This window comes from Lethenteron reissneri, chromosome 21, assembly GCF_015708825.2.
Source record: "Lethenteron reissneri isolate LAM-NWPU_2019-01 chromosome 21, ASM1570882v1, whole genome shotgun sequence".
NCBI lineage: Eukaryota > Metazoa > Chordata > Hyperoartia > Petromyzontiformes > Petromyzontidae > Lethenteron > Lethenteron reissneri.
The window spans coordinates 20,421,269-20,445,448 of record NC_083799.1 but is presented as its reverse complement, the minus strand read 5'-3'; the positions used below and the strand labels follow the sequence as shown (position 1 = coordinate 20,445,448).

At 41.3% G+C, this 24,180-nt stretch overlaps 1 protein-coding gene across 1 annotated transcript in view; it reads right to left on the bottom strand.

Annotated features, from left to right (window-relative positions):
- The window catches only part of LOC133345373 (integrin alpha-8-like), a 121,989-nt gene that overhangs the window by 18,824 nt on the left and 78,985 nt on the right, over positions 1-24,180 (bottom strand). Inside the window, exons 17-27 of the mRNA XM_061556071.1 lie at positions 23,084-23,238; positions 18,761-18,898; positions 16,412-16,479; positions 13,091-13,259; positions 12,233-12,325; positions 11,975-12,054; positions 11,744-11,824; positions 9,547-9,652; positions 8,946-9,104; positions 2,258-2,377; positions 517-630 (exon numbers count right to left, since the gene is read on the bottom strand). Of these exons, the coding sequence (XP_061412055.1) occupies positions 517-630; positions 2,258-2,377; positions 8,946-9,104; positions 9,547-9,652; positions 11,744-11,824; positions 11,975-12,054; positions 12,233-12,325; positions 13,091-13,259; positions 16,412-16,479; positions 18,761-18,898; positions 23,084-23,238 (1,283 nt within the window). The remainder of the gene's footprint in view (positions 1-516; positions 631-2,257; positions 2,378-8,945; positions 9,105-9,546; positions 9,653-11,743; positions 11,825-11,974; positions 12,055-12,232; positions 12,326-13,090; positions 13,260-16,411; positions 16,480-18,760; positions 18,899-23,083; positions 23,239-24,180) is intronic.

The window sequence follows — 24,180 nt, the reverse complement described above, 5'->3', positions numbered from 1 at the left end:
ATGTCATACGGTAAATACTTTTTGTAATTAATGACAATGTTATTTGTCAATAAAATGTTGTCTGTGGTAACCAGTTCTTGTGGCACATGATCATTATGACTGCGGACTAAGCAACATGCCAAGCTGCATCATGAAGTGAAAATTATGCATCTCTGCAGAAAATGTAAAGTCACTCATGAAAAACTATTAAATGTCACATGCAGTAACAATGCCAGACGATGCCAATTTGTTTTGTTTACTTTTAGAGGAGGCGGGAAAATGCCATTAGCCATTCAGGGGCCCATCTTCTTTGCAAATATACTGTAAATAAAACACTTATTTGTGTGTTTAGTTCGTTGTTGCCTCCCCCCCACACCTCTGATGAGCACAGTTGGCTACGTACGGTGTGACAGAAGTTCAACATACATCCACCAGGAAAGTATTCGGTGTTCCGTTGTGAAGTCATCTCTCTCAAGGTGTCATGTATTAACACAGGGGAGTGGATTTCGCACGGTGACGCGAGCATCTGTGCTGCACCTTAAGGAAGCTGGGGACCCAGAGTCGGGAGCGAAGAATAAGCACGGCGCTTGTACGTCGCGGCAGCAAACCCAGCTGGCAGGTGACATGCAGGCACTGACTGCTGCTGCAACCCTGTGTGTGTACGCGCGATGCACAGGAGAACGATAGCATCGTGATTAGTGCGTTGCACTACGTACCTGGCGACCCGAGCTTTATTCCCGCTCATGGCCAACATCAGCGACGATTGCCTGAGCCTTTCCTGGGCCTCCCCTAGGTCAACTCGGCCTCAAATGAGTATCTGGTGCGGTGGAGTAAATATTGCCAATGGGGAGACAAAGGCGGCCGGGCGTGGTGTTGGCCACCCACACCTTCATGTGCCACGCTGACCTTCAAAAGGTGCTTTCTAACAGCACTTGCCCCAACAGTCTGTTAACACTATACGGGGGATCTTTGTTCGTCAACCTTTGTTACCATGGCAATGATGTTTGCAATCCCATAAAAATGTACGGGTTTCCTTTGCCTTATATGCGGGTTCAAGTTTGTGCGATTTAGCATAAATGCGGCGAACCCATTTATACTCAAAATTAGCTATGTGCGGTTTGAATTCACTCTATATTCAGACGTAGGGCAACATTGTGTGTGTACCGTGAGTGCTATTCGGCAGGTATCTGTGGTCTCACTTTGAGAGCCCCTTTTTTTGGAATTTATTTCATTGCATAGAGCGAGGGAAACCTGTACTTTTAGTTATGGCCAAGTTGACCAGGAGGCTCCAGCATAGGTTCGATTTACAATTGCCAGTGCTGTTGAACATGATCTGGAATTGAACAGGGATATTTTTAACGGAGTGCACCAACCACTCGCTGCTCATCCGCAATGTCTGTGTGTAGTGCTGGAGAGTGATGCATTACTGTTTCAATAACATCAGCCAAAAGGTAGGTGGTACTGGTAATGGTGTATTTACTCAATTAGCAATTTGTAACGAGATAACCATTACTTACCGTCTTGTTTTATTGTTACATTTTTTTTAGACTTTAACGTTGTTGACCTGTATTTTGTTGTATAACAATAATAATTTAGATGTATTTGCATCATAACATTATACGCATCTCTATACACTGTGCAATAACAGCTATTTCAGCAAACAATGCTGATGAAACATGCAATTTTTTTTTACTTTCCAAAGTGACCTGACACACGATGCCATGCGACTCGTTGTAAAGCCTCAAGCGCTTAATAATCAGACAGATCACTTTGCGAGTCAGTTTAACACGTCGGCTTTCGCGACCAATATCCATAACAAAATTATTTTTTTGGGTTAGATCGCGGAAATATAAATGTCTCGTTAACCCGACACCACCCAACAGAGCCAATGAGTAAGATCTTGTCACAAACATGACAAACCTTACTTCAGCAAACCGGTGTGTTGGAGAGTGTGATCCCCCCCCCCAACACCATGTACACATGTAGCATCTCCCCACTGTGCTGCCAACGAGTGAGTGGGTGGGTGGGTGGGTGAGTGAGTGGGTGGGTGGATGAGTGAGTGAGTGGGTGAGTGAGAGAGTGAGTGGGTGGGTGGGTGGATGAGTGGGTGGGTGGATGAGTGGGTGGGTGAGAGTGGGTGGGTGGGTGAGTGGGTGGGTGGGTGGGTGAGTGAGTGGGTGGGTGGGTGAGTGGGTGAGTGAGTGGGTGGGTGGGTGAGTGAGTGAGAGAGTGGGTGGGTGAGTGAGTGAGTGAGCGCGCGAGCGCAAGCTGCTCGTACCAGCACGCGTGGCGCCGGTGGTCGCTCCCCGGCCTCCCTGCGCACGATGACGTGGCGAGGGTTTGGCGATGGTGCCACTGTGCTGGAATTGTCGGTCGGCTCCATTGAAGTCAAACGTGGCTGCGTCACGGAAATCCAACAGGTGACAATACAACAGCAGGAAATCATGTTCGCATCCCGATCCGCGATATATTTTTTACTCATTCCTTTCATTGTACCTCCTGTGCTCAGAAGACAAATCAGCTCATCTGGAATACAAAGATCTGCTAGATTTGAGGCTTTTTTGACTGCAGGAATCCATACTCTTTGGTTCTTTCGGTAAAGTCACGTAGGTATAAAATAAAATAAATCACGACGTTTCGGGTGCAACACAAGCGTTTGTCATCAGGTGGGAAAGCATGGTCTGCTACATGACTTTACCGAAAGAACCAAAGAGTAAAGATCTGCTAATTGAGTAATTGCAGCAGCAGCGGCAGAACCCCTGAATGTAATTTGCTATTGACAGAACATGCCAAAACTCTCATTTACACAAAACAATAATTACGCATAGAAACGCACGCAAACATGCAAGCAATAATTTCGACCAATTTGTTTACATACGGGTTTAAAAATCACAGTAACGTTATGCTGTGTTACACATTTGACAGTAAAAGATTGAAAATATACGTGGCAATCTAGTTTATTTAAGAACCACATCCAAATAGGATTCGAAAAAACACATGGAAACCTCTCCTAATATATACAGATGACAACAAAAATACATTCAGGATGGACAGAACAACAATACAAAAGGGCATTGTTGTCAACTCAATCCAAATCGTAAAGTAAACAAAAATTCAACAAACTTGATTTGAAGCTTTCGTGACTGCAGGAATACACTCTTTGGTTCTTTCGGTAAAGTCACGTAGACGGTCGCTTGCTGTTGCGATCGACACGTCGTGATCTATTATTTTTTCTACCTACGTGACTTTACCGAAAGAACCAAAGAGTATAAAAATTCAACAGTTATTATGAGAGCGCGATAATGTAAAAACATTGACATGTTATTACCGATTTGTTTTTGTCCTTTTTTGGTGTGTGTAGGGAAGCGAGTTATCATCGTGGTTAGGGTTAAAAAGCCAATCTTGGGAAATCTCTCTAAACTGCCTCATTCCATCAGCCCATAACGGTAAACAGGAAGCTGCAGTTTCCCTGTGGCAGGAAATGTCAGCCCTTACCATCGCACTGGGAACACAGCTGAACTTCAACGACCGTAAAAAGAGATTTGTAGCCGAAAAGCTCCCTCAACTGGAGCTTTTCGTTAATTACTTAGACTGAACTTTAACCTAAGCATTAAAATGCAAATAACCAAGTTGAATTTTATAATTATCGCATTTCTATGAGTAGGCTTGTAACAGGCTGCTCAACCCCTGCAAGTCTATTCAGTCCATCCTTCTCTTCATGTCAATAAAAAATACAATAGTGGCGATACAATGAACAAAAGTGGTTGTCCATTGGAAAGAATGACTCCAAGCATAGAAATGTGGAATTGTCATCCAATGGTAAATACTACCAGTGGAGATGAGCAATGCTCAAATGACCATGGAAACATTATTGGCTATGAACTCTTGCAATAACAATAAATTAGTGTTATCATCTATTGCTATGCATTAGAATATATCCACGATATTACACCGGTTAAATCATGCATAAACACAACATTTGTGCGTCATGGATTTTGGTCTAGACTTTTGCCCTCCAATGATACGGACGACACAAAATGAAGTATCTGTGCAGATATTCTTTGGTTCTTTCGGTAAAGTCACGTAGATAGAATAAAATTTTGAATAAAGTGAATACAAAAAAAACACAACGTTTCGATCGCAAGACAAGCGGTCGTCATCAGGAAAAGGGGGTTAGCCTCTAAAGGCAAACTGTTTACAAAGGTTTAAAATGGGTGTAGCCCAAGTGTCAGCAGCATGGGCGGGGCAGCTAATGTTAATGTAAGTGATGTCCCATCACTTACATTATGATGGCATCACTCACATTAACATTAGCTGCCCCGCTTGCGTTGCGATCGAAACGTTTTTATTTGTATTCACTTCTATCTTCGTGACTTTACCGAAAGAACCAAAGAATACGAATCCCTGCATTCACGAAAGTTGCAAGTAAACATTTTTCTGTGCCGATATATGCAATAAAAAATATACAAGGTTTATGTAGAGTAGGTGGACGATATAAATTATGCTTCAGACATACAGCATTTCATCCAAATGGGATTTATTTTAGAGATAAATTGTTAACTTGCAATGTGATTTGAGCAATTGCACCGACCAATTTTCAAGTGTTATTTTTAGCCCTCTACATCATTAATTATGGAACATTATAATTTAACATCAGCAATGTATGGTTTGACAGAACGTTTTATTGTGCTCGTTAATATTAACAATTCCCCATATAAGACATTAAATGTACAAAACGTTCACTACATTTTTTTTTCAGCAAGGGAAGACTAAAATGCCACCTGTGTAACTTGATTGGAATTCATTACTGTTCATGGGCTAGTTTTGTATATGTGGGTCCAGTAAAGGCAGGGAGCATGGATTTATTGTACAGCAATACATTTTGCACTTCCCTCTGCTGCCCATAACGTAGCCCCACAGCCTTCAACATCTGTTCTGCATGGTGGTCAACCATCCAAGCATGGATCCAGGCTCAACCCAAACTTAGCTTGTGACATCTGACTAGATCGAGCACATTCTAGGTAATTTGGTCAAATTATTTATACATTTACATTCGTTTAAACTATTTGATTCATATTTGATCTCGGTTTCTCAACCGCAATGCCATTCACGTACGGACACTTATACAGAAACCATCGTATCTCCTGAAGAAATCCATCAAGACTTTGTTCCTGCTAACCTCTGATTTATTTCCTTTTGGCTGATTCTGGAGCAAAATAATGCCGACACTCTCATCGCTCAGTCGGTATCTGCATGAAAAACTAAAAGGTATTTTCTGTTGCATTAAATGGATTTTTATAAAGACTCTCAATGGCCACAAGTGTTGAAGAAATGTATAATTTATTTTACGATTTTCACAATTCTGCATACAAGTACTATGCTCATATGTGCTTCCTTCCTAATTTAATATCACCATATGTTATCCTGTTTCCAGCATCTAGATATGCCAATGAAGTTTGGTATGCCATAAAGCCAAGTTTTTTTGATTATGGAATGCTGTGGTGTTTGCCAGTTATTGTGTGGTATTTTTCCAGAAGCCTATAGAAGGAACCACTCTTGGCACCTTTCAGCTGGCCATGCTAAATGGCCATGAGGCATTATATAGCGTAATTTCATACACAATCAATTTCAGCATACATATGTGAAAGCAATGCAATCTTATTGCTGTAATAATAAACAAAAAACACTCCGATAACTTATGCATTGTCCTTAAAACAGCTGGTGTGGACCAATCAGTTTCAAGGACAATGCATAAATGATCAGAGTGTTGTTTTTTTTTTTATTCTGATTGCAAGTATTGTAGTTAATGTAAACATGATTCCTTGCAAAAGGTTTCAGTTTTCTCGCCAGAAAAAAGGGGAAAAACCCTATTATATTTTGGTACTGGTAAAGGAGGGCCTCATGATGTCTTATTGCTGTAGTTAATCCATCCATGTGCATCACCTTATGGAATCCACACAGCCACACACTTTGCCAAACAGTAAAATTGTACCACTCATTTCATGCATGATATATATTTTAGAGCCAGAAGAGACCATCACCACTATTGTATTTATCTTCCAATCTACACCCTGGGCCTACTTTTTCGCCAAAATTCACTTAGGGAAAAGGCTGGGCAAGCCTGCTGGAGTCTCCCTTATCTCCCCCAGTTGCACTAAGTTGCACTGCATTCAGATTGGCCCAGACACCTGAATTAGTGTCATCCCCTGCACATGGCAATCTGCCTCTTCTGATCGACCACATGCTAAGAGCTCCGCCCAGATCAAGTACAATGGCTGCAGAAGAGACACTCCACCTTCATGCTCTATACATTCCACTTTCTACAGAAACCACTCATTAAGATGTTTATCAGCATCATTACATTAGAGCTTTACGTGGCGCCAAGCATGGGCATTTTTTTCTGCGCTGGCTGCCGCAGGGGAAATGCAGTGTTGGGTTTGAGCAATGTGGCCGTAAAATTATATATATTGTTATGCTACTAAGGCAGGTTTTGTGGTAAAATTTCCTTTGGAAAATTAACCTATTTGGAGAGGGAGTTCGGTGGGAAACAGTTATTAGTTTTCAATGTGCTTTTTGTTGTTGCTGAAATGTAGACCATTTATTCGAGGGTGAAAGGTTCAGCCGTACAATTGTTTCCTTAAGGCACTGCCGATGGAAAGGACTGCACTAGAGGGAGCTCCAAAAAAAAACCGTCACGAGGGTAATTTCACCTAATCTTACACGCTGGCCAGACATCTTGGAAGAGGTGGGAATACCCACACGTTACCCTACCACACGTGACCACCTGCCTATCCACTATGTTCACTCTGGCATTTGACCTGGGTGTAGTGAAGTTGCAGAGCACATTGTGGTAACATAGTTTGGCACTCAAAGGTAAACTGCAAATCCGGTATGAAAATTATTTAAGTTTTGATAGTTAAAAGTGACGTCATATTACCGTTAAAGCAGTAGCATTTTGGTTCCATAAAAACTGCATCAAGTGAAGAATTACGACGCATAGACTTATGAACTGAAGTGATATATTGCACTGCACATGGAGTATAGCTGCCCCTCTTACTGTAATTTGAGTGTTGGCCAATTTCAGGCAATTTGGTACCGGTCAAAGTGGATTTTATTTTAACACTTAAAACAATAATAAAGTGGGTGGGGTACTCATCTGCATTGGTGGAGCTGTGCCAATTAAACCATACTCTTAGGTTTTTTCGGTAAAGTCACGGAGGTAGAAAAATTATTTATAATTATTATTTATTTTAATTTTTCTACCTACGTGACTTTACCGAAAAAAACCTAAGAGTATGAATCCTTGCAGTCACGAAAGCTTCAAATCTAGAACCAATTAAACCAATTGTTGATTTTGCACAAAACGATACCACTTTACAGACCCCAAAGGGATCAAAGACTGGCTTGACCCAGAGACCAGTATATTCAATCCAAATCTTGCACTCGTGAGACCACCGTTCTATCAACTGAGCTATCCTGATAGTATCACAAAGCACAAGGGAGTGCCTTTAAATAATGTGCTACCCATTTAGAGAACTTAAGCACACGCAGTACAAGGGCAAAAATGTGGATTTTCATCTCTTTACACATCACTTTGAAAAGATGCACGATGGATAACAGAAATCATTTTAACTTTGAAGCCACTTGTTTAAAATAGTTATAAAAAGCAGACTAAAAAAATTGTGCAAGCTCAATTTTAATTAGCAAGTATTACCAGCTGTGGATTTTCTCATTGAAAGTGAACAGGTGTTATACTATAGACCAAGATACTCTGGAAGCTCTCACACATGCGCACATAATGTGAAGGTTTTCTTTTTACCAATTGTGCCATGCAATACTCGGCAAAAAACATTCTCTGGATTTTTATAACATGTACCACTTGTCTATTCCACACAGATTTAAGTGCTCAGCATGATGGCTTCAGTTTTTAAATGTCATTGCGTTTTCACATCATGCCCCATGTTGTTCGACATGTCTGAAGTTTGTATTTCCTTAAGAAGCTCCAAAAATGTGGAATAAAACATCGGACATCTTGCCAAGCAACGCGCATAACAATAAAAAAAACACATCGGAGAGCTATATTGCACCATCACAAACAAAAGAGAGTAGTCGCACTATTAAATATATCTTTAACAAGTGATTTCAGTTTTTAAAATACATTAAACCCCCACTGAAAATTTATTATGAGCATTTTTTCAATTATAAACATGCCGCATTGTTCATTATGCTACACTCGCAAGAGTTAGCATGCCAAATGCAGATGTGTTTACATCGGGGAAGTAGGAATTGCAATGCTTGCATATAAACTCTATTAATAACCAATAGCATTAGTTTATAACTGGGGCCCCTCAACACTCCCTGCACATTCCCAGAGGGCACTTCCCTATACAGCGCCCGCCCCTCACTTTACACTGGATTCCCTAAGGACACAGATCACTCACACTTGCAGGCACTTAAATAACTTCAGGCAAAATGGTTTGCGGTCTAGGAATGACGTGGTGTCTCAGCGGTAAATGTAGCTATTTGGAGCGATCCTTTTGAGATGATTGGTCCGATTATTTTGAAATGAGCACATCTAAACTTTAAACGTTAATTGGGACGTGACAATACTGTTATAATACCATGCAAAATATCATTCACATTGGGGTTTTTTTTAACAGATCTGGCCAGGTGGTCCTGTGATTAGTGACAGCGCTTGACACAGTCGGAAAGTTGCAAGCTCAAATCCAGATTGTGGGTCAACTCGGCTCATCATATTTCCAGCGTCAAACAAAAACTCCTCAACTTTGTCAGAACTCAATAGTAGCAATTCTATGGGAAAATATGGCAGTAGAGAACTTACACCACCTGGTGCAGAGCAAACACCAGAGAATTAATGCGAAGCTAAATAAATAACTTTTGGCTTGAAATCATCAAGCGATGTTCAGCAGTGCAGGGATACTGCAAGTCCATTGAGGAGGTCATACCTGTAGATTCAACGGGTTCAAGGGCATGCTGAACGTGCAGTTGAGGGGCCCTTCAGTGGCGATCTGCAGCGGGTAGAGTAGGAAGTCGTCATCATGCTGGTGGGGCACCTTTACGTCCAACCAGCCTGCCTTCACCCAGCTCGGCCCATTGTTGTGGACCTTGGCATGTGCAGGAGGGAGGTGGTGCACAAATGCAAAACGATGTTAAGAAAAAAAACGCCACTTTTTTCAAAATTTCTTGCTGTGGATTTCACACCTGATGACGATTGCTTGTGTTGCAGTCGAAACGTCGTGAGAATTTTACTGTTTGATATTTTTATTATTTTATTATTTTCCTTCTACGTGACTTTACCGAAAGAACCAATAATATGAATCCCTGCAGTCACGAAAGCTTTAAATCAACAGATGTTAAGTCTGTTTAAAAACACGTTCAATCATTTGCCCTTCATTTAAAAATCAGGTGAAAAGCTTATATGAGGAAAAAAGTCTCAATTGCAAGTCCAGCACTTTGCCACTGCATCGTGCAACTTGGATAAACGACGTGAACAATTCCGTTATTTGAACGTGTGTCGTGAAGTGAGAGGGCTCAGAACATAAATACCTCAAATACTTGCTGGAGTGAAGGTCCGATCTCCTCCTGATAAGACATGGGTGCGGCCAATTTCCACTCTGCAGCATAGATGGCTGTTGCATCTGGTATCGACACGCTGCACAAAACACAAGAACATCCTTATACCTGGGTGGGAGAGATGCAACTGATGGTGAACCCTAAACATTATTCACAATCAAATAATAGAAAAACAATTACTGTATTGTTTAGCTAAGGAACATTTTACTTGTTAAATAAACTCGCCCGACAAAGCAAAGTCTAAAGTGAAATCTTTTGAAGTTGATGTATGTATTACATAGAAATCTCTGGCCTAATGGCGTAATTGGATGGCTACGAGTTTAAATTCCAATCAGGAGTTGGCTCGGTCCAATAAACCCTCCCAAGTATGAACACAATATGCATAAAAGGTGCAAATCATTACTGTATTTTGTTTGCCAATTCAATAAAAAAAAGACTTCAGATTATATTTGTAATTTCATAAAGTGTAAGCCACAAGGAAATACATCTGTAAATGTTAAAATATAATAGAGAATAGTTTTCACCCCATTGTCAACCTCCTTCTCTGCATGAAGTCCTTTTACACTGCTATTCATGGGAATTTGTTTGATTATAAGTGCAATATTTTAAAAATTAATCAAAAAAATCTATCAAAATTAAATCAACTAGGAGACTTAACAGGCTTGTTAAATTTTGTTGGATCAATTTTTTGAGAGTAAATGCAGTGAAATAGTTGAGTTGGACTAGGAGTGAGAAATCATGGTAACTTCATGATCTCAGACTTGCAGTTTCTCAGTTTAATATCTCAACCAAGCATACAGCATCCTACGGCCCAATGCCCTCAAATACCCTGTAAAAACAATGAGTGAGCCAAACAATAAGATATAGTGCCCTATATTAAGCCACCAATTTCACTCATAAACAAGCTATTTTTTCCCCATAGCCACCAAATAAACAATGCATATAAGTAACATGTTAAAAGTCAGATAAAAAAAATGTCGTGAATGTAAAGGGGTGATTTATTTAAGGTTGCTTAAGGCTGCTAACTATACTACAACGTGGATTTAAACCTGTAAATAGTTAGATGAAAATAAAAATAATTCACTTTTCCATACGCACTTTTACGAGAAGAACAAGTGTTCTTTTTCGGAAAAGGAGTATTTGTTTAAAATTTATGGAATAACCAGAAATTTCCACACTATTTCATAGTTCAACCGATTGACGCTGAATGAAGGAGTTCCTGACATCCAGTGTCAGTCTTCCGAAGTCAGCTGTCTTTGTAACTCAACGTTTCAAAAGATTTATTTTAGTTGGACATTTGTTTATGATTAGGTCACCACAAATAGCATAACTGCGCATAATAGTTTTTTTTCTATTAACTCACAAAAACACAGGGGCAGCCTAAGAGCTCGAGATTTTATGCACAAACACCCGCTCACGAGGGCACGCGCTTTGTTTTAACAGCTGAGAGTTTTAAGGTGCTCATTTATTGACATTTTTGTGGTTGTGCAATGTGCACTCTCTGTGCCTCCCCCCCCCCTCAGTTGCTGAAGTTTCTGCAAGTGCGGACTTATGACAGCTGTTTCAAATGACATGTATGTTGAACTTCTTTTGCACTGCACATAGCCAACCGTGCGTATCGAAGGTGCGGGTATAAATACTTTATTGCATTTTCAATGCATACATTTATGAAGTTAATTTCTAATAAAAACTAAATTCACCAGCGAATCACCCCAATGAGGGACTTTCTAAAATTAAATCCTCCGATACTTTCCCAGGCAAAAGCCTCAATATTTCAGTTTCGTAGTTTTCAGTGTACACATTTTTTGCAATAAACCTAGGGACAAAAGCTCATTATTTTTCCGAAAGAGCAAACCCACAAACTCACCACCACACCAGTGTGCTGTACTAGTAACGAATTGGCATGTTTTGTTTACGTGACAAACCTTACTAATTGGCTGCGTTGGGTGGTAAGGGGGCTTAACATTTATTTTGACGAGATCTAACCCAAAAACCTCTATTATGGAAAAAAAACACCACCACTCAAGTCACGATGTGGCACGAGCCCAGCACATATTGCTTGGGGAGGGAAGGGGGGGTCCTTGAAGAAACATCGAGTGAGGATGAGACACCTGTGTGTGTGGCCAGGGCCATGTATATAGTTGCGATGTTGCCATGGGAGACAACTCACCCCCGAATGTCAACCTGTGCCAAAACAGCCAGCTCGGCGCGCAGAGCGAGGGGCTGACTCTCCGGGTTGTCTTTGTTGGTGCTGAATGCAAAACAGCAGCAGCAGCAGCCGTAGGTTCAGCTTTGAACAAAACACTTATGCATCTCCAATGTTAAGTTCAGTTTTACACTGTTTTTTCAATATTGTTTTGGTGATCGACTTTATTATTTGGAAATATGTTAAAGTACAAACCTTTTCATGTTGGCATTGAATGTGATGGATGAGCTGTCATAAGCCATGTTTTTGAAATCAAACCGGAGCCCAATCAGAAGCTACATACACACACACAAAGGTGCACCCACAGACAGACACACACACCATTCGTTATGTAAAATAAACTATACTCCAGCTTACACATTGTAATTCCATTGCGTCAGCTGTTTTTGGAGAACACGTGATGTGAAAAAGATATGAAATGAACTCCAGTGGATGCATAGCTGCCTTGCTTACATTCGTTCCAGCTTTCATTGGGTTCCCCAGGTCACAAACAACCAACCTCGTGTTGTTCTCCTCCTTCAGGGTGCAGATTGGGGCGAAGAGATTCTAAAGCAGACAAAACACGATGAGCAAAAGGACAACACAGGAACACAAGGTTAAATGTCAAATCCTATTTCACATTCTTACAACTCTATCCACCTTAGTAATAGGGTTTTACCCTTTCAACTGGTACAAAAACTGACACCTTTATACAAGGCATCATGTTTGCAATAACCACAACACAAGCAGTCAAAATGCAAAGAAAAAGAAACAACTCTGATAATGATATGCACCGTCCTTGAAGTTGATTGGTCTATCCACCTTACTTAGATTTTTTGAGAAGGCATTTGGAATGTTTGGTGTAAATGTAAAAATACAAATGTAAAACCCTTGACTATTTCCAGCTGGGTAGTACAGTAGTGGTTTAAGCACTCCACCCGTAATTGTAACCTGCAAGCTCAAATCATGGTCAAGTTTGACGCAGTACATCCTTCGCCTCGGACTGATAAAGCATTTGCATCTTTCTGGGAACACAACAGTGATAGAGCGTTATGGATAAACCGACCCCAACAGTGGAAATGTTAATTGTCCACCATTCTGAGGGCCACAAACAGACACACACATCTCCTCTTCTCGTTTGAGCACAGGATCAACCCTGAGATACTATAGATAGCAGTATTTTCCGGCGACTGTCATTTCTTCCCATGACCCGCGCAGGTTTATGACTCACGTTCGTGTACTTGCGGTCTTACAAATACGACAAGTGATATAATGAACAAATGACAACCACCACGGCCCCTCCATCATCCCCCACCAGCCAGGACGACGTACCCCATCTCCCGTTCCCAGCCCCTCGCTGCTGCGCGTGCTGCCGATGTAGTCCCCCTCGGGGGGCACGGCGACTTGCAGCTCCGCCTCGTAGGCGCCCTCGCCGTGGTTGGAGCAGTTGAGCGTGAGCGTTAGCGGGCTCGTGTCACCCATGTAGAGCTCCGTGCGCTCCCTGCGACGACACAACAAGGCCGAGGCTGGCACTGTGAGCGCGTCATCCAGAACGCGGCAGTGAACGGCAGCGGGAAGCGGTCGAGGCAACGCATGCCTGCACACTATTTTTACTTTGTTTTACCTTACCAGGTAAGGCCCACTGAGATAGAGAGAGCTCTTATTCAGAAACGACTAGGCGGTCACAAATTGCAGCTCAACGAAGTGGCTTATTGCGAGGAAACGTATAAAAACTAAATACTCTAGACGCACGTTGATTCGAAATGTGGAAGGGAAAACCAGAGAAGCCTGAGAAAAAAGCCATGTGACCATGGGGAGAGAGACATGCAAACTCCAAAAATAAACCAGACGAGGTAATCAACATCTCGCCACCAGACTGTTGCACACAGCAATGCTAGCCAAGCAACTTGCACACGAAGTTGGTGGATCTTTTACGCCAGCCAGCGAAAATCAATTCCATTAGGTTTGTTCAATGGACCGACCAGTAATGCTGGTCGACCCATGTAGCAATCAAATGTTCTACCCTTGCAAGTGAGAGTTCTCTGGGCACACCAATTTCTTTCAATGAAGCTACAACTTTAAAAAATAACTGATTGAACATTCTCAGCAGAATTATACGAAAAAAACACTCATTGAGGCTTCTATTATTACTGATATTATTATAAGGAGGTGAGATAGCAATGCGATTCAAAATGTGAAGACCAAAGAAATTGCCTACTCGTATATAAAATTAGGTTTTGGTATGCACATGGATTTGAGCTATTAGTGATTACAAAAATAGGCTTACAATTGTAAACAATATCACAGCGTCATCAACATTCAAATTAGAGCATATTTCACTACGTGATAACTCCTTGCAAAAGTTCATAAGCGGCAGTATTTACCACGTAAATCAACAGACAAAACATAACATTTACTGTCATACCATGAACAAAAGCATCCTGCAGAAAAAAAGGCTCTTGGTATTTATAGTTCAGCTTTCAGTGGATTCATTATTATTATAATGTGCCTGGTGTACATTTATGGGCCCCTCATGTGTTCCAACTTTGCAGTTGATCAAATTTAAAATTGCAAAATTACGCAAAGGACAGATGTGCACACAAGTTTGTCACTCAATACCCATTTAACCCACTGGGGTGAGTGCATATGAGGATAGATCTGCATTTGCTGTAAGTTGCTCATTAATAACACTTCAGACAGACATTGCACTGCACTACAAATGGCAAGGCAAGACCACATCGGATATGATCAATTCTAGATTTGAAGTTTTCGTGACTGCAATGATTCATACTCTTTGGTTTTTTCGGTAAAGTCACGTAGGTAAATTTTTTAAATAAATTAAATCACGACGTTTCGGAGGCAACACAAGCTTCCGTATTCAGGTGGAACCGTCACATAAAAATTACTGTATCAAGTGAAGAAAGCTCTAAGAGACACGAGATTATATATAATATATAATCTCGGCATGCGAGCTACATGACCCAGCCAACGCAGCCTTGCCTGCCGGAGGAGCTCACCGATGTGATTTTGTCTAGATTTTTCAAAGATATGTGAGCTCCTCACACAATCCAGTCTGGTTAAACCCAGGATGGATCGTAGGCAGGCCAGCCTAAATGTTTCTAACCGGCGAAGATGTTCCATTAGGGGGGTCCACGTTTCGCAAGCGTAGAGAAGGTAGGGAATGACTGTGGCCAAGAAGACCTGAAGCTTCGTGCAGAGCGACAGACCAGGTAGCTCTTCCACACTTCGTTACAAAACCGATGAAAAGATAATGCCGCTCGACTGATTCGGAGTGAGACCTCTGCTGTCAAACCGGAGCCGGTCATGAGCACACTGCCCAGGTATGGGAAACGCTCCACTCTCTCCACAACTGCCCTATCAACAATTGGGAGTTGAGGGGGTGGTTCGTCCGATGGTACAACATACCCAGGCAGGTGCTTAGTTTTGGAGGGGTTGATGGTAAGTCCCCACCTCTTAGTGGCAAGCTCCAGGTTCAGCAGCAGTGCCTTCAACTCCTCCTCTGAGTGAGCAGCAATTACCATATCATCGGCATACATAACATGGTTGAGCAATAGGGAGCCATTCCTTGACCGCACCCGAGCATCGATCAGCCTCCCATTGTATCTGTACCAGATGGAAATTCCTCCGGTACAGCTATTGATTGCTTCACGAACTACGTGGTCGAAATAGATGTTAAATAATGTGGGAGCCAGAAGACATCCCTGTCGCACCCCAAAGTGAACAGGGAATGGTTCCGACTCCCAGCCACAGAGTTTTACCTGGGCACGCTCACCATCATCAAGGTCCTTAATGATCGTGAGCAGCGGGTCAGGGACTCCAAAAGCATGAAGAACAACCCAGAGCCCAGGCCTACTGATGGTATCATAAGCCTTGACCAGGTCAACAAAGCAGAAATGTAGGTCTTAATGCAAACACACACACGTGTGCACACACAGTCCTATGTTGTTTCTGGCTAACAAAGGATCGGTGAAAGAACGGAGTAGGAAGTTTAGGCGTCTGCTCCTCCCACATTATGTACAGGATTAGCAGAGAAGCTGTGGTACTGAATTACGTTCATTCTTTCCCAGCAACCAATATCTATGTTAGGCAATAGCTGCAGGCCAAGTATAACATTTCAGACGCTGTCTCCCCGACAGACCTGGTTCTTCACCTGAGGACGGCTGCTTGCGTTGTGGCCGAAACGTCGTGAGAATTATTATAGTATGTTTTATTTTTATTATATTATTACTTCCCTTCTACGTGACTTTACCGAAAGAACCAAGAAGATGAATCCCTGCAGTCACGAAAGCTTTAAATCGAAAAGTATAGCAGAGTTTAATTCAATGGTACTGCACAGCAAACTCCAAATAGAACATTTTTAGAAATACATGCACTCATATCAAATGGCAATTCCTGCATCGTCATTAAAATCAGTCTAATTATATTGGATGATTATTTCTCATGTGGAATTCCTGTGAGAATCCCATTTAATTAAATGGATTTAAACATGGGAATCGCCCAAAGAAAAAGGAATCATCTATGGTGCAATCATGGCATTTGGATCATATCCCAGATGGAATTTCCCAGCACGACCGCTGGCGGTGATGTGCCTTTATTTATGCAAGCACGCTGTGCCGCGCGAGTGTTACGCACAGATATCCAGCGAGCTGAAGGTCTGGCATGCAGATGTTGTCTTCTCCACAGTCCAGCAAAATGTACGCCTGTAGAAGTACAATGGGGACAGTTCAAATGGAAAAGATTTAAATACTTAACGAGAAGGTCCACATCTGTGAAATATAATATTGCTTTCCTCCCCACCCCCAGGGAAATTTTAATTATAACATTTCCCTCCATTGAAGCTGAAATAACATGGAACTCTATGTAACTTTTTTGTTCTTTGCTGAAGCAGGTAAAAGGCAGTACACGCAGGCACACCAGTATATGTTTACAATGTATAATAATACAAATATTTTTTTTTTAAACTGCAAATAATTTTTAAGTGAGACATTAGTGCTCAGCATATGTCATGCCTGAACTCAGCATATGTTAGGCCTACTCTTCAAAATGTCACAATAGCTTTCTGGTTCATAATGCCTAAGAGAATCAGTGGCTGTGGAAATTGAACTGTTGACCCAGCATGCATTGGCTATGGGGGAAGTGTCGACTCCCATAGCCTTAAAGATGTAATCAAGTTTGCAACCATAACGAGTTAACCCGACTATAAAGTTGCAGGGGAATGCGAAAGCTTCTTGACAAAATCTTAACTTTGGAGCTTTCGTGACTGCAGGAATTATTCTTTGGTTCTTTCGGTAAAGTCACGTATGATTTATTATTTTTCTTTATACGTGACTTTACCGAAAGAACCAAAGAATAACTTCTTGACAAAAACAATGGTAGAATTATTAAATGTACATTGTTTGTGAGCGGTATATAATTGACACACTCCAATGTATTACACATATACAATAACATTAAAAGTACCAAATGGTAAAATGAAACGTTTGTTTTTGTAGTCGTTGACGACGCGAAGGACACCATCTGTCTCGGTATCACAGATGGGTCAAACGTTTAGGCATTCGACCCAGAGCTGCCCTGACAGCAGCACCCATGTCTTGCCTTGCAGCACAGCCCTCGTGCCACCATTCTCCCCCCCCTCCCCCCGTTGTCCTCACCCCTCCACTTAGAGTCACTTTCCCACACCTCCATGACCCTCTGATTATTTACCAAATGCATTCCCCCAGACCTACGAGTGTCCGCATCTCCACAGCCTTGCTGGTGGTTATATTACACAATTGCCCGCGATATGGGCAACACAACAAAGGTTCTTAAAGTTTCTATGGCTGCCAATGCAAGTGAATATTTCACAAAGCCACATGACCAGTTTTCTCTGCCGTCAGGAATTTAACTGCATCAAGTTTGATAGAGCGGACTTTGTTCGCTTCTGAATGTCACTGGCAATGCAGGGGGATTGTGTCCCATGGAATTTGTTGTTGGAAAGCATGATTCGTGAAGTATAAAGCATGAAGATCATCAATGTCGCTGGAAAAGTCTTTACAATTCACATGGCCATTGTCTACATTCATGAGCCCGAGTTGGCCAATTTGTTTCATGGTCACGAGGGGGCTTCCATAATACCATAAATATGTAAGACACCAGCAGAACACTGTTGTACTGTATCGATTTAAAGCTTTCGTGACTGCAGGGATTCATCTTCTTGGTTCTTTCGGTAAAGTCACGTAGAAGGGAAATAATAAAATAATTAAAATAAGACATAATAAAATACAATTTTCATGACGTTTCGGCCACAACGCAAGCAGCTGTCCTCAGGTGAAGAACAGGGCTGTCATTCAGATGCTGTCTTTCCGACAGACCTGTTCTTCACCTGAGGACGGCTGCTTGCGTTGTGGCCAAAACGTCGTGAAAATTGTATTTTATTATGTTTTATTTTAATTATTTTATTATTTCCCTTCTACGTGACTTTACCGAAAAAACCAAGAAGATGTTGTACTGTACTTCGGAAGTCATGGATATGAATATTCAGAAGTCATGGATATGAATATTAATTTTGAAATGTAACCCTCAGTAACTTTACAAGAAATGTACCGTTAGTAATTATTAATCGTTGGAATTATTGCATTTTTATTACAGGGCAAACTTGTGAATAAAGTTACCAATGTACATGGAGCATGTCATTTTCAAATGTTTGTTGAAGTTTTTACTATTTATGGTCGAGGTTATGGAAGATAATTTTGACAAAATAAGGTTATGCTTTATAAGTAGAAACCTATTTCAAAGTTATTAAAATAGCAATCATAACCTGTTTCCAGAGTAAGATATGGAAGTACAGAGACCTTGTACAACCCTAACAATTTTACCAGATCCATGAAATACACTTGATCATTGAACCAAACAATCAACGTATACAGTGCATCAGTTCCAATTCATGTTTTGAAGTATCAATGGTCATTTCACAACACCGGTAAGCATTTGTCTATGGGGTACCTGCTTCTGGATGTGGTCTGCCTGGTAGTGGTTAAGAATTGGCACCACAGCGCTGTGATTTGAGTTGTACTCTTCATCCAGGCTGTAGTTCAGAGACACCACGATGGGAGACAGCTTGTCCCGGAATTCACTTTCATCCTATAAAGGAGGCACACAGATAGATGAACACGTACCATGCGGCTGTAACAAAGCATGTTGACTGCAGAGGAAGCTTGTGAATAACCGTGTACATGGAACATTGTATAATTTGCATGATAACGTGGTCTGGAAGCACCCGAGCTGTAAGTCCAGCATTTCTGATCTCGGATTAGTAGAGTTCCCCCTAAAGTCAACACGTTGGCCTAGACCAGCGGTCGGGAACCTATGGCTCGCGAGCCATATATGGCTCTTCCAGTGACGGCATATGGCTCCCAGACAATTTTGAGTTGAAAAAAAAAATCAGTTTGGAACCGATTTAAAAATACTTAAATAAATTTCACGGGTCACGCCTGCATGAAGCTCAACCTCACCACGTATGAACCAGACTACAAGGCCATCAGCAAAACCATGCAGCACCAGAAGTCGCATTAAAAGTAAGACATTTAATTTATTATACGTTAAAAATACTATATGGCTCTCAATGAAATATATTTAGAAATATTTGGCTTTTATGGCTCTCCCAGTCAAAAAGGTTCCCGACCCCTGGCCTAGACAATCGTTTGTGGGACTCTGAGATGTTTTGTGTTATAGTGCTGCACAAAGGTGCATGACTTAACTGGAGGATAACTCCTCTTGATGCACACCAATGTGGGGGGGATCTTTAAATCCGAATTAGAATCTTTATTTAGACTGGAGGAATCCCATGAGCTATGAAGCTCTATTTTACAGATGCCCAAGTCGGGGCGGGTCAGCAAGTTAGAATTCATTATTTCGATTTAAAGCTTTCATGACTGCAGGGATTCATATTCTTGGTTCTTTCAGTAGCGTCACGTAGAAGGGAAATAATAAAAATAAAACATAATAAAATTCTCATTAGGACGCTGTCATTCCGACAGCTCTGTTCTTCACACGAGGACGGCTGCTTGCGTTGTGGCCGAAACGTCGTGAGAATTTTATTATGTTTTATTTTTATTATTTCCCTTTTACGTGACTTTACTGAAAGAACCAAGAATATGCGGATCATAACATCAGTGGATGCTTTATTCCACTGATCCACGTAAAAGAAGCCTGATAAACATTGATAAACGGGACCCGTTGTCTGTTAGAAACCCCTTACCTATTGAAATCGTGTGGATTAATAAAAGAAAATGCGGATTTTATATCAGTAAATGCCAGAAAAATTGACCAAACAAGACTCGTGGATAAAAGTATGAATTTGCCGAGACTACTCTCATCTGCAAAAAGAATTGTGCAGATAATAAGCTGGAACGCTGCATCGCTATAGCACTGCCTTGTTGATAAAATGTTGCTTAACATACTACTTTGAGGAGCCCATATTTTAGCTGTGATTTCCGGAGGATTTTATGACAGTCTGCAGCAAAGTATTGCTCACTGTTTAGTGTAAAGTACAGGACTCCCATGATGACCTAATGCCTTCCCGGAATGCATTTGGCTGAAAGATTGAGATGTATTAGTCAAAGAGTAAAACTAAACGTTTTACGTAAATAGTATATACAAACAACACGCGTATTAAAATAGGCTGGTTTTCCACAACAGATGAGCCTTCCTTTCTTGTTGATGGACAGACTTAAAAAAAACCCACTCTCAACCTAAATTAAAGACAATTAAATCCCTAGCTGCATCAAAAATAACACTGGAGCCACAGACAAGACAGCTGAGAGGGTTGCCACAGCGGGTATATTTACGCACGTGCAACTCAAGCCCACATAGGGCCCCCTTCACACTCAGAGCAACGCCCTCTCCTACAGCGGGGAAGGGCAAAATTAAGCCATGCCATTTGGAATCCCAGCAGATTATCTGCAAGCGTGCGTGGAAAACGGTGCCAAAACGTGCTGGCAAGAGAGCTAAGGGGTCGGGTGCGTGGATGTTTGAATGACTTTGTCGGTTCCTATGCTTTAGCACAGAGCACTGTGAAGACCCCTGGCCCGTGCCAAAAAAAACAGTGACACCATGCAAGGCACACAACATGCATAGCACGGCGTGCTGCAAGAAGCACGCCACGCTTTGCTTCAGCTTCACAGCAGATCTTCCTCCGCTGTGAGTCCGTCTGTACAAACTGGAGCTGTGGCTTATTTCAGAACAACCTATAACCAGTGTAATTCCACTGACGCTTTTAAACACCAATTGATTCTTAAAGTCAGTTTTGTCGTACCGTTAAAAGCACACACTCTGCGTGTCCTTTACACATTTTTGCCGGAGCAATCCGATGAGCTATGCAGCTCTTTTTCACAGATGGCCAGTAGTGATGTATGTTTTACAGATATGCACACATACAATCTGCTCACGCATAAATGGGCGGTGGTGACATGGCCGAGTGGTAGCAAGTTCGCTGCTTGTTGCATTAAACCTAATAGGACCCCTCCTGAAAAAAGTGTTTGCATCACTATTTGTAAACGCATCCTTTCGTTTTGTTAAAACGTTGGTCCCCTCTTCCACTCTGACCACGCAAGGTGGATCTGGTGAGGATGTAGACCATTAGTGCAAGCATCCGCTTCATTACAGTATGCAATTCACTGCTGTGAAGACAAAGAGGGCATCAGGCAAAATGTTCTACTTCCCTGACTGAATGTTGAAATAATGTCCTTAAATACGAGTTACAGATGCGACCACAACACCCTGGTGATCACGTTGCATCTTTTTTATTTATTACAATATATCTAAATATATATTAAATTACAGAAATGATAAGTCGGTCAAAAATATTACTTTTCACTCCGTTATAATTTCTACTTTGCCAATTGCAGAAGGCGTGGTACATGAGCAGTGGAGTGTACTGCTGCACCCTCTGCTACCAACACATAACCCGCCTCCTTCCCCAACAGCACACCTCAAATGAGTAAATCATTCTATTTTTCAAAGTCATTCTCATTTCTTCCCCATTTTCTGGGACCTGGAAAATATATCTTTATATTAGATGAAAAGGTTTACTCTAATAATATTGAAAAATTGCCTTCATCATTGCATTCCAGGCTAATCTACATTTACTTATAATGAGTGTGGTCTCACAAGCTTTCAAATTGAGTGAACATATCTTTGGAAACGTAAATGATCTCAAAAACAGTGACAGAACTGCTTAATAAGTTGACACTATTATAGTAGGGCCTCAGCCAAACCATAATGTCCCTCTACATTTAGAAACATGCGTTTAGAATATTTGGCTGCTATAAATTTCCACATAAGTCACTTCGGTTAGCTATCATTTGTGGCCAGGTATCTTCTGAAAAGAGGGATATAGCTCAGTCGGCCTTAACTGAGAAAATTAAAAAAAATTGTTTAGTTTTAGTTTATAATGTGAGGCCATGCAAAACCAGACTTCCTTTATCAGGGAAATATGGAGTCATGTGTGAAAATGTCTTGTTAAAACATGACTCCACATTTCAATTTACTTGACCTCTAGCTGCTTATTGCAAAGTTTATTTACACGCGCTTTGATTCTGAAGAGACCCACGTTTAGGCACAGGCAAAGCAGCCAGTAAGGAGGCAGCAAAACGTGGCATTTATTTAGCCGAGGGCACCGAGGGAATTAACCTTTCCTCTGAATATTCTCAAAATACTTTGTCAGAAATAACCATGGCACCGAATAAAGGATACATTTTTTAAAAATAAAAAAACAATTGACTAATTGCAATACATCTTCATCTTTTGTGGTTATAATGTACACAGTGAAGCCCATTTTGCCCAATATCCATCTTTTCCATTCTTATCATTCTATTACAAGCTGATGAAATAGAAAAAAAACTCTCTCAAGCAGAGCTTCCAAATCTCCAGTCTTTATAAACTATGGCAACCCAGCATTAACTTTTCACCAATCCATTGGATAAATGGTATACAAGTAGACAACGTTTTTATCTACATGTGAACAGAGAACAAAGCTTCATGCAAAAAGCTGGTCTAATGTGGGGAAAGTGAGGACCAACGCTGGCACTAAAAAAGGGGATGCTCAGGTGGACCCTGCACTACCAAATATCCCTGTGGCCCATCCAAGTTCACTCTCCTTAGATGTGAATCACTGTCACGATTGTCCGCTATACAACAGCTCTACCGAACGCCCTATCCCCCCCCCATCCAAGAAGAATTGGAACTGGGCCCTGGTAAGGACCTTGAAAAGTACAAGCGCCCCTCCAGTTGCGGTACATAATCTGGTGGGAATGACGGCATACCCACCCTGAGATACGCTGTGAGGGTTGAGCACTGCTCCTGAAGTCCCCGGCCCATCTGCAGACGCGTCCTGAAGCGCGGGGACTTGGAGTCCTGGAAGAGCACTCGACGGATGGCGCCTTTCTCCTTCAACTTGTCCAGCAGCACCTCCACCTCCATGCCTGCGACCACAGACAGGTGTGGACACAGATCATTAGACACGGCACGACCGGCGGATGGATAGCTGCCTAGCCCGATGGGTCAACTGAACCTGGATTCAATTGACAAATTCACGTGCTTTCGGGCAAGAAATCCAAAAATGAACTTGTCTGCTGTGAAGTAGATACTCTGGTAAGAAACCAGTCTCCATTGGAAAACTACTCTGGACTTTGCGCAAAGTGGCACACATTTTATTGTAGAAAGATGGTGGAATGCGTGGACTTTCAACTTGGGGTTAGAACTCATTAATCTCCTAATTGAGAGTGGACTGATCTGCCACAACAACAACCAGCCATATATATTGTATATATGTAGAACTTCTTTCGCACCGCATGTAGCCAACCATGCTAAATCGGAGGAAGCGAATATTAATGTTTTTGCATTATTATAATGAGGCTTTATTAATCCAACAAAAAATCTTTCTTCACAGGGTTCTGCATTGGAAGATTTATATATGAAAGGAAGTAGTACAACCATTACCAAAAATATCACTAATGTTTACGGCATATTTTTAATAGTAAGACATTTGGATTCTGAGTCGAGTACAAATTCCTAATTTTAACATTTCAGGAGTGTTTACAATAGAGACAATCGGTGTACAGTGTATTCTCGTTCATTGTTTGTTCTGGCAAAATGGCAACTTTAATAAAAGGGAATTCCCGTAACCTTCAAATGCCATTATGATCAAACATGGTATAAACACGTGTATTGATGTTAATTTAAATCTATTAGCGTTTAACCTGACTGTTGTCAGCTCTAATAAAATAAATCAAGATATGAAATGATGTCGCTTAAACATAATCATGAAATCACACATTATCATTCATCTTCCCTCAATCCAAGTTACGTGAAAGTACAGTTAATGTATTGGCATATAACCATGTGAAAACACCTTTGAGCATGCA